General features: G+C 55.6%; 3 protein-coding genes across 3 annotated transcripts; 2 read left to right on the top strand and 1 right to left on the bottom strand.

Annotated features, from left to right (window-relative positions):
- Positions 1–192: 192 nt before the first annotated feature.
- Positions 193–5,043, top strand: K452DRAFT_249994 (uncharacterized protein). The gene is made up of 3 exons (XM_033538162.1): positions 193–519; positions 575–3,004; positions 3,052–5,043. The coding sequence occupies exons 1-3, from the start codon at positions 502–504 to the stop codon at positions 4,654–4,656; spliced, it is 4,053 nt and encodes a 1,350-aa protein (XP_033397873.1). The 5' UTR covers positions 193–501; the 3' UTR covers positions 4,657–5,043.
- A 1,055-nt stretch (positions 5,044–6,098) lies between these two features.
- Positions 6,099–6,741, bottom strand: K452DRAFT_27588 (uncharacterized protein). The gene is made up of 2 exons (XM_033539256.1): positions 6,702–6,741; positions 6,099–6,500 (listed from the first exon to the last, which is right to left on the bottom strand). Exon 2 carries the CDS (start codon positions 6,421–6,423, stop codon positions 6,175–6,177), a length of 249 nt encoding a protein of 82 aa, XP_033397874.1. The 5' UTR covers positions 6,424–6,500; positions 6,702–6,741; the 3' UTR covers positions 6,099–6,174.
- Positions 6,742–8,513: 1,772 nt separating this feature from the next.
- K452DRAFT_227208 (uncharacterized protein) lies at positions 8,514–9,155 on the top strand (the record flags this gene model as incomplete). Its single annotated transcript, XM_033536885.1, has 2 exons — positions 8,514–8,791; positions 8,834–9,155. 2 exons carry the CDS (start codon positions 8,514–8,516, stop codon positions 9,153–9,155), a joined length of 600 nt encoding a protein of 199 aa, XP_033397875.1.
- Positions 9,156–10,763: the final 1,608 nt, after the last annotated feature.

Raw genomic sequence — 10,763 nt, forward strand, 5'->3', positions numbered from 1 at the left:
ATAGCTCCTGCCTCGCCCCATCCGACTGACATACATATACGCCTGACATGCCCCCCGCGCCTATCAACTCCGCTCTTCCAGACCATGGCGTGCCATTTCCCCGTGCACCTCCATCCCGCCCTCTAAGGAATGGCCTCTCCCGGCGAGGAGAAAGAATGGCGCGCCAACGACCAGATCGGCGCCGCCAACTCCACCAACCATGACGAACCCGTCGCGACCGAGCCGCTGCAGAGAGTCGGCACCGCAACCGAATTAAACCCAGAGACGCAACTCGACCCCGAAAAGCACCATGCTGCCAAGCGCGGGAGCGCCTCCTCGAGCTCAGAGGACTCCGACGCCGTCGTCGAGACTAAGAGCGAGAATCAAGAGCCCGTCCAGCGCAAGAAGTGGTACAGGAGGCTGAATCCGTTGAAGAGAAGTCGGAAGCCGCCCGTTCCGCAAGAGCGCGCCGTTTCCAGAGAATATGAGGCTGGTTTCTTCAGCCGGCTCACGTTTCAATGGATGGCACCACTCATGGCCGTAAGTGGCAGATATCGCGCGTCATACTGTACCGTTACTGACAGTGTGCGCTCAGGTTGGCTATCAGCGACCCCTCGAACTCAAGGACTTATGGACCGTAAACCCAGATCGGAGTGCCGAGGTGCTGTCGTCCAAGCTTAAGGCAGCTTTCGACAAACGCGTGGCTCGCGGAGACCCAAGACCTCTGGTGGGGGCAATGTATGAGACATTTAAACTTGAGTTCATTGTTGGAGGCATCTGCCAGCTGTTGGCCAGTTTAATTCAAGTCCTCGCGCCCTTCACCCTCCGGTACCTGATCAATTTCGCGACGGAGGCATATCTCGCTCAAAAGCTCGGCAGAGCGGAACCACACATTGGAAAAGGTCTTGGGCTGGTGTTTGGTATTACCGGCATGCAGATCCTACAGAGTTTGTGCACGAATCACTTTCTGTACCGTGGAATGATGGTCGGTGGTCAATCTAGAGCAGTCATGATATCGCTCATCTTTGACAAAGCCCTGAAGCTGTCCGGGAGAGCAAAAGCGGGGGGTAAGGTTGAAGCTCCCCCGCCTGATATCAAGCCGGGCAGCGCGCAAGAGAAGAAGTGGTACAAAAAGATGCTGAAGCGTAAGGCCAAGGAGAACAAAGGCGGTCCCAAGGGCCCGAAGGGCGTCGCTGGAGATGGCCAAGGATGGGGTAACGGAAGGATCGTTAACTTGATGAGTGTCGACACCTACCGCATCGATCAAGCGTCTGCCATGTTCCACATGATCTGGTGCTCTCCAGTCTCTATTCTGGTGACCCTAGCCTTACTTTTAGTAAACCTGACGTATTCCGCTCTCGCAGGATTTGGTCTACTGGTCATCACTTTCCCTCTGCTCGGAAGAGCTATAAAAAGCCTGTTCCGCCGAAGATTCGCTATTAACAAGATCACCGACCAGCGAGTCAGCCTTACACAAGAAATCTTACAAGCCGTCCGTTTTGTCAAGTATTTTGGATGGGAAACGAGTTTCCTGGAGAGGATTGGCGCCATCAGAAACAAGGAGATTCGGGCGATCCAGAAAGTGCTTGCTATCCGTAACGGCATCAACGCCATCGGCATGTCCATGCCCGTGTTCGCTTCCATGCTGGCGTTTATTACCTACTCTTTGTCGAAGCACAACCTGGATCCGGGCCCGATCTTCTCTTCGCTGGCCCTCTTCAACTCTCTCCGTATGCCCCTCAACTTGTTGCCTCTTGTCCTGGGACAAGTCATTGACGCCTACTCGTCCGTCAAGCGTATTCAGGAGTTTTTGCTCCTGGAAGAAGCAAACGAAGACGTGAAATGGGAACACGGTATGAAGGAAGCTATTGTGCTCAGCCATGCGGACTACACCTGGGAGAGGGCGACCACACAGGAAGCGGAGAAAGACAAGAGCAACAAGCAATTGAAGCAAGAGAAGAAAGAGGAGAAGAAGGCCCACAAAGCGGAGAAGAAAGCGGCGAAAGAAGCGGCCAAGCGTCCTTCCAACGAAGCAGAACGCAACGACGAGACGAATCCGAACGACAGCGCTACCACTCTTGCGGAGAAACCACCTTTCCAGCTTCGGAGCATGGATTTGACTATCGGGCGGAACGAGCTTGTCGCTGTGATTGGAACTGTGGGTTCGGGAAAGACCTCACTTCTTGCCGCTCTTGCTGGAGATATGCGTCGCACGAATGGAGAGGTGAAGCTCGGCGCATCTCGTGCTTTTTGCCCCCAATATGCTTGGATTCAGAACGCAACAGTCAAAGACAACATCGTGTTCGGCAAAGAGTTCAACCAGGAGTGGTACGATAAGGTTGTCGACGCATGTGCCCTTCGCGCCGATCTCGATATGTTGCCGAACGGCGACCTTACGGAAATAGGTGAAAGAGGTATTACGGTTTCCGGAGGCCAGAAGCAGCGCATCAATATCGCTCGCGCCATCTACTTCAACGCGGAAATCGTTCTCATGGACGACCCGTTGTCGGCTGTTGATGCTCACGTCGGTCGTCACATTATGGACAATGCCATCTGCGGCTTGTTGAGAGACAAGTGCAGGGTCCTGGCAACTCATCAGCTCCATGTGCTCAACCGATGCGACCGCATCATTTTGATGGACGATGGCCGCATCGAATCGATTGGGACGTTCGAGGACCTCATGAACCACAACGAGACCTTCATGAAGCTGATGGCTTCTACTGCGGTCGAAGAGAAGAAGGAAGAGGAGGATGAAGTCAACGATGATGAGATCGAGGAAGAGAAAAAAGACTTGGAAAAGAAGGTTCCGAAGAAGCCTGGCGCAGCGCTTATGCAGGCCGAGGAACGCGCTGTCAAGAGTGTCTCACTGAAGGTTTACGGTGCCTACGTCAGAGCGTCGGGGTCGTTTCTCATTGCGCCATTGGTCATAGGTCTGCTTATATTGTCTCAAGGCGCCAACATTGCAACCAGTTTGTGGTTATCATGGTGGACGTCGGACAAGTTCCACTACAGCACAGGGACCTATGTAAGTTTGCCTAGCCTTCGTTTATTCATCACGGCTAACAATCTTAGATTGGCGTCTACGCGGGGCTCGGTGCCACTCAGGCCCTTCTCATGTTCATCTTCTCCGTGGTGCTTTCCGTCTTCGGGACAAAAGCTAGCAAGGTCATGCTCCACCACGCCATTACCCGCGTGCTGCGGGCTCCCATGTCCTTCTTCGACACGACGCCGCTTGGCCGTATCACGAATCGCTTCTCGAAGGATATTGATACTATGGACAACAACCTTACGGACTCGATGCGCATGTTCTTCCTTACCATGGCTATGATCCTCTCCGTCTTCGCCCTGATAATCGCCTACTTCCACTACTTTGCCATTGCTCTCGGCCCGCTCTTCGTCCTGTTTGTGTTCGCGGCTTCCTACTACCGTGCCTCGGCTCGGGAGATCAAGCGCCATGAAGCCGTGCTTCGTTCTGTGGTCTTCTCGCGTTTTGGAGAAGCCGTCGCCGGCACTCCATCTATCCGGGCCTACGGCCTCGAGGACAGATTCTCAGCCTCAATCAGAGAGGCCATCGACGACATGGACAGCGCCTACTACCTCACCTTCAGCAACCAACGCTGGCTCAGCACGCGACTCGACGCCATCGGCAACATGCTCGTCTTCGTGACGGGGATTCTAGTTGTGACATCGCGGTTCAACGTCAGTCCAAGCATCGCGGGTCTGGTGCTCTCGTACATCCTGTCCATTGTGCAAATGATACAGTTTTCGGTGCGGCAGCTCGCAGAAGTCGAGAACAACATGAACTCGACCGAGCGCATCCACTACTACGGCACGGAGCTGGAGCAGGAGCCGCCACTGCACCTCACGCCCGTCCGGCCCTCGTGGCCCGAGCGCGGCGAGATCGTCTTCGACGCAGTGCAGATGCGGTACCGGGCAGGGCTGCCACTGGTGCTGCAAGGCCTCTCAATGCACGTGCGCGGCGGCGAGCGCATCGGGGTCGTGGGGCGCACCGGCGCCGGCAAATCAAGCATCATGTCGGCGCTGTTCCGGCTAGTAGAGCTCTCCTCAGGCAGCATCAGCATCGACGGCGTCGACATTAGCACCGTCGGGCTGAAGGACCTGCGCTCCCGCCTCGCCATCATCCCCCAAGACCCAACGCTGTTCCGCGGCACCGTTCGCAGCAACCTCGACCCGTTCGGCGAGCACGCCGACCAGGCACTGTGGGACGCACTAAGGCAGGCGGACCTGGTCGCCGCGGACGCGGACACAGCCGACAAGTCTCTGCGCGTGCGCCTGGACGGGCCGGTGGAGGAAGAAGGCCTCAACTTCAGCCTCGGACAACGGCAGCTCATGGCGCTGGCCCGGGCACTGGTCCGCGGCGCGCGCATCATCGTCTGCGACGAGGCGACGAGCAGTGTCGATGTCGAGACGGACGAGAAGATCCAAAAGACGATAAGGAATGGCTTTGCGGATTGCACGCTGCTGTGTATTGCGCATCGCTTGAGGACGATTATTGGCTATGATCGCATTTGCGTCATGGATCGGGGAGGGATTGCCGAGCTGGATTCGCCGCTGAGATTGTTTGATCTGGAGGGCAGTGTTTTTAGGGGCATGTGTGAGAGGAGCGGGATTCGGAGGGAGGATGTGCTGGCTGCGGCGGAGGGGGGGAGGGTTTAGGTGGGTGAGCATACTGCGGGATGTTGGCTAGGTGGTACTAGTGGGTGAGCAGAGCGGCTTATACAGTCCGTACATACGCGCGCATACGCATACATACATACATGTAATTAATACAGCAAGAAACAAAAAGCCAACTTCGTGGTCGTAGATGTTTGGGAAATTGGAAGGAAGGGGGAAAGCAGTTGTGAATTTAAAAAGGTACATAGCTTCTGGATTTGGAGAAAGGAGGTCAGTTAGTTGCTTCTATAAAGAACGGCGAGAGAGCAAGCAAGCAAGACAGCAAGACAACACCCCAACCCAGCTCTAAGAAACAAAGACATGATCTGGTCAAGCTTTGCGCCTATCATGTAGAGGGCGCAGCAATCATATCAATACCATCTCTCATCCACACTCATCCACAATCTCTGCAAGCAGCATACACAGATCTGCACTCTACTGCAGCACTGACGTCGTGCATATAACCTCTAACCTGCTACTCAGCATCATCTTTGTGTGCTGGTGCTAAGCACCTGCGCCAAAACCCTGCGAGCAAACTACCGCTGCCGCTACCGTGTTTGCGCGTTGCGTGGTAGAGAGAGAGGGGTGGGGGGGCTAGGAACCTCAACCTCAACCTTGACCTCAAATTTGGGCTTTGGGCTTTGGTTTGGGCATGCATGCACTTGCACTTGAGCTTGAGCTTGAGTGAGTGAGGCGAGTGGGGTGAGTGAGTTTTGGGGTTTGGGGTTTGGTGTTTGGTTTTGCGTAGGTGGGTAAGTGGTAGGTGGGGTAGGGAGATGGGGCTTTGTTGCCGGCATGTGTGGCCCATCTGATGACGAACGAGGTCGTGGTTCTGCTGGCTGGCTTGTTGGCTGGCTGTGGTGGGTGAGTGAGTGAGTGTGTGTGTGTGTGTGTGCGTGTGTGTTGTGTTTATTATAGGGTATGTATAATGTAATGTGGTTGGAACTAAGACCTTAGCATTGGCGATAATAACGACAGAGGCTAAGGGGGAGAGAGCCGGAGACGACGCCTTACATACATATAAAACCACCGAGAACGACGACAATCCCGCTCAACACCCCGTACAAGCTACCACAAACTGCAGAACGAGAATATATTTAGTCAAGGGTGATCGGGGACCACAAAAATGAACAGCATACCTAAGTATTACCTAGTAAAAAGCACACACACACTCCCCCAAACTGCAGCAGAACAGCCAACAACGCCACTTACACATGCGCCGTTATACCGTTCTTCGTCGCCAGGCATTTATTATTTTCGTCACCATCTCCGCGCTTTGATGATGATGGGAGGGGAAGCCAGTTCGTTGACGGCGCTGTGTTTGAATGGATGTTTCACAGAGATTTTGTTAGTGTGGGTGTGTTGGTAGCCCCTATAGTACGTCGGAATTCTTTCTGGTCGGGTTGCCTTTTCCCTGGGAGTAAATGGGTGCAGTCGACAAGGCCAGGTCTTACGGGCCTCAGTGAAGAAGCTCACGTACAGGCGTTTTATGCTGCTGCCGTCGACGAAGACGGTACCTACCTACCTAGGTAGGTAGTCCCCAGCCACGCGCACAGCGCTTCCCGCCCCCACAACCACGACCACAACCATACACGCACCCACCACCACCATCACCGCACCAGCACCAAGCAGACACACCCACGCCTGCCTCGACACAGCGCAAGCACTACCACTAGGTACTGTGTAAGTAAACCGAACGCCACCACGCCAACAGGGCAGCGCGCGGCCCAGCAGCCGGCGTGGAGATGAACGCGGGTGGTCGCAGCGCATGGGGCCGCGTCCGTGTGCGTGTGTGTGCTAGTGGACAGTGACAGTGGGCAAAGCGACGAAGCGACGAAGCGAGACGCCTATGGCCGGCGAGTAAGTTAAGTTATCTTAGCAATGAGTGGGGGCGTACGGAGAGATAGAGAGAGATGGAGATGCACGCTGAAGGAAGCGCACAACAAAGAAAGGAAGGGGCAGGGCAGTCAGGGGTGTTTGCGTCTTCGTTACTCGTTACTCGTTTGCTCACTCGTCTATTCTATCGCCCATTATACTAAGTAACGTACCTAAGAAACCGTGGGGACCTGTGCCAATTTGCCGTGCTAACTTACGTACGCTGCATTGCGTTGCGTTGTACAATATTGTAGGTAGGGCTCTACTAACTATCGCTGATTCGCCGTGTCGCTCGTTAATGATTCGCTTGTTGGTTCGCTCGTCGATTCGCTAGCTGAGTCGCGAATGAGCGAATGAGCTTGAGCGAAGCGGCTCGCGCGCACCGACCGCTTTTCTTGAAAGAAGCAGACGGGCGATCGGGGCAATAACTACGTCGTACGTAGTAGGCAATCTACAGCGAGCGAGCGCATGTCCTGATGAGCAGCAAGCCGTGTCGAGGGCGTTTCGGCTCATCTCATCGTCGACGACGACGACAACGACAACGAAGCGGGAGCAACATGGAGTACCGTACTCCTACCATGTACTACATACCACGGTAACTCCCGACGCTGCTAGTTATCGACGGATTGCATGTGATTGATTAGAGCCAGCAGCCGTGGCAGTAGAGTGAGTAGTCATCAGCCGCCTCCGGGCAGCCCAACGAGTTAGCGCGGCGAGGGGGATCGCCGGCGCGTCGTCGTCGCGGCGGGGCCCGTGGATGCGGATTGATTGCTGGAGCGGACGCGCCCCTGATACGTGAGCACTGAGCGTGGGTGGGTTGCGGGCGGGTTGCGGGCTGGAAGAGACGTGCGCGGGTTTGCGAAAACTGGGCCGTTGTGCGGGCGCAGATTGGGATGTGTCGGGAGGAAGAAAAAAGAGGAGGCGGCAAGCGGGAGAGAGGGAGTGCGAGGCAGGCAAGGAAGAGGCAGCAGCAGGAGCAGGAAGCCTGCAGGCTAAAGGCGGGCGCGGGAGCGAGGGAGAGGAAAGGCGGGTGCGCGAGCGAGTGTGCGAGGCCAGAGGCGTCAAATTTGCGGGCTGGCGAGGAGCGAAACCGGTTGTTTTTGGCGTGGGGGCGTCATGGAAAGCTCATCTCCAGCCGTGCGCGGAGCTCGCACTTCATGCAACAAGAGGGAAGAAGCTCGAGGCAGGCGTTTGTGAGTTGGTGGCGAAGTGGACACTGGGACGAGGGCGCGGGTCGCTCACTGGTCCAGAAGCTGTTGTGGCCCCGTGTTTCGCGCGCGCGCGTCGTTTTGTGCTAGGCTAAGTCGTGGCTGAGCTTGGGTGCGACGGAAGCGACGACAGTGGCCTGTTTTCGTCGGTTGATTGACACTTGACATGGCCTGTCGTGCCATGTGTTTGTGGATGGTAGGGGGCCACACTGGCCCAAGGGCTATGATGTCTGAATGAGAGATTGCGCTGTTGCGACGGGCGATTTGCGATTTGCGCGACATGGCAGCCAGTGGAATTTGGATTGACGGCGGCAGCTGAAGCGCGCGCCGGACGGACCATGCAAGAGCGAATTCAGGAACGCTGCTAACGAAACTGCTGCAATCCTTCCCTCCCTCTCTTTCTTTTCCTACTACTCTCTAAACATCAAACCCAAAAAAGAGCTGGCGCTGGTCCGATTAGCTCGTCACACTCACTCCTTCCCACATTCCTCTTCCCCGGCAACCACCTTCTCCCTCTCTCTCTCTTGCTTCTTTCTTCCAACTGCTCCAATTTGCTTCCTCCCGAACCCGACTGCTCGCCAATCGCTCCTGCATCCCGCACGTTGCACAGCCTCGCTCCATTGCGTCAAGCGTCAAATCGTTTCTTCCGCAGCCCAGCTTTCATCTCCCACCCGTCCGATACGCCGCCGCCCGCCGCAAGGGGCCTCTTCTGCATCTCTGTCCGCCTGAAACCGCTTCTTCGTGGCAGTCCTGCAGCAGCACGACTCCTCCATCAACATGTCGACGGCCGAGGAAAAGACGACTTTTGGCGTAACCATCATACGCGCCGACTCGCCCGACGACGAGTCCGCTCCGCTCGCCGGAACCGTCGCTGCGCCGCCCCCTGCCCTCAACACCAAGCCCAGCGTTATCTCAGAGGAGACGTCGCTCAAGTCACCCAACTACGAGAGCGCCAACCCCTTCAGCGCATTCTACCAGCACCCCGAGAGCCGCTCGCACCTCGAAGTCAACCGTCCGCTCGCGCCCAACGCCAACGACCTCGAAGCCGGCTCACAGTTCCTCGAGGTCAAACTCGGCAACGACAACGCCAGCACCAGCAATCCCACCACCTTTCCCACCCTGAGCGCCGCGACGACGGCCACGCAACCCAAGGTCAGCGTCGACGGCCGCGTCAAGGAGTGCACTGTCTGGCCGACCAAGCAGACGCTGCGCGAGAAGGCCAAGCAGGAAAAGTACAAGGACCGATCATGCCGGTGGTGGGGCGACCTGAGCCGGAAGCAGAAGATGTGGATCAAGATCCTCATCGGGCTGACGATCGTGGCGCTTGCGGTGGGTTTGAGCGTCGGCATCTCGAGAGCCGTCGGTGGCGGTGTCTGGACCGGCACGGGCGAGAGCCACACCATTCCTAAAGACGACTGAGGGGAGTGACACATTTGTCGCCCTTTTCTCAATTGGCCCTTTTTGGTTTTTTTATGTTGTTCGCTTCATCATCCATCCATATGCATCGGTAGTACCACCGGACGAAGAGGCTCGCTCGCACGTCTCAAGTGCCCGCCCGTCGGCGGAGCGTTGCGCAACCATACCACTCCTTGGACGACACGACCCTTCGGTCATCCCATCATCCCATCACGCGGACCTCGCGCCGTCCGCGGCGCCGCGCGTTCCAGCCACACCGCACGGTTTTTATTATCGCAGGAACAAGCACCGCTTTACTCCGGTGCACAGAGTCTCTTCCGTGTGCCTTCTTTTGTCCTCGTTTTTGCCGTTTTCCTGCTCTCTTGTATGTTGGACTTTTGCCTTGGAGTTATTGGAGGAACCGTTGCACCATCGAGCTTGCGACCAATGGCGTATCACCGTGTATGAGGGATTCTTCTTTTTTTTTGGTTTCTTGCAGCGACTTTTTTTGTTCAGGCTCTGCTCTGCTCTGCTCTGCTCTGCTCTGCTCTTCTTTGCTCTGCCCTTCTGCTCTTCTTCTTCTTCTTCTTCTTCTTCTTCTTCTCTCCTAGGCGGTCGTGGGGAAGGCGGGTTTACACAAAAGGGGACTTGGTCGACAGCACATATACCCAGTTTCAGCGTACAGACGCAAAGAATCGGAAAGGGGTTTCATGGCATGACACACGCACACACACACACACGCAGGCACACATGTCAAGGTTCAGAAGTCGGGACCTTTGCATTTTCTTCCTCTTCTTCCTCTTGGCCGTCCGTCCTTCTCTATCTCCATCTCCTTGACTTTTCCTACACCTACCTACCTACCTCTCTCTCCGTCCGCTTCTTCTTCTTCTTCTTCTTCTTCTTCTTCTCGACTCCCCACTGCCACTGTCGGCACCGACGACGACGTTTCTTACCTTCTTCTTTTTTTCTCCCTGTCGGCCGATGCCATCGACAAGCCTGTCCGCTGCTACGCCGCTTTGCGTTGCTGTTGCTGCTGCTACTTCAGGCGCGCGCATTTGGGCGTGTCTGTTTTCGGTTGTCGTTTTCGCTTGCTAGATTCGGGTAATGCGCTGTTGTTGCTACTGTTGCTACTGTTGCTACTACTACGATAGAGATGGGATGGCATGGGCGTCAAGAGAGAGAAGGAGAGAGCAGGAGAGGACAGGAGAGGGCAGGAGAGGGCAGGAGAGAGGAGAGAGAGGAGACGGAAGATGGAGCGGCGTTTGGGGCTTTTGGGTATTGTTAATGTTTTTGCGGCTTGCTGTGGTTGTTGTTCGCTTCTTGGGTACATATTCCATGGCTCAGAATGTTTGATTACAGAACTGGATTTTTTGCTTGCTTGATTGATTGATTGATTGCTAGCGTGCGGTGCCATAAAAGCTTCTTAAGCTGCTTGGTTGCTTGGCTGCGTTGCTGTGGAGACGTGTGTTGGTATTTGTACCTAGGTGGATGGGAAAAACACAGCTATCTCTGATCTGATCTGTTGATGAATGAATGCATGAACTGCGTCAGCAGGTACAATATAATATGTACGTGGGAGCTCTGTCGTTGTTGGCGCGCTGCACGGGGTAGGGTAGGCGGGTACGAGTACGT

This window comes from Aplosporella prunicola (genome assembly GCF_010093885.1).
Source record: "Aplosporella prunicola CBS 121167 unplaced genomic scaffold K452scaffold_12, whole genome shotgun sequence".
NCBI classification, from domain to species: Eukaryota; Fungi; Ascomycota; class Dothideomycetes; order Botryosphaeriales; family Aplosporellaceae; genus Aplosporella; species Aplosporella prunicola.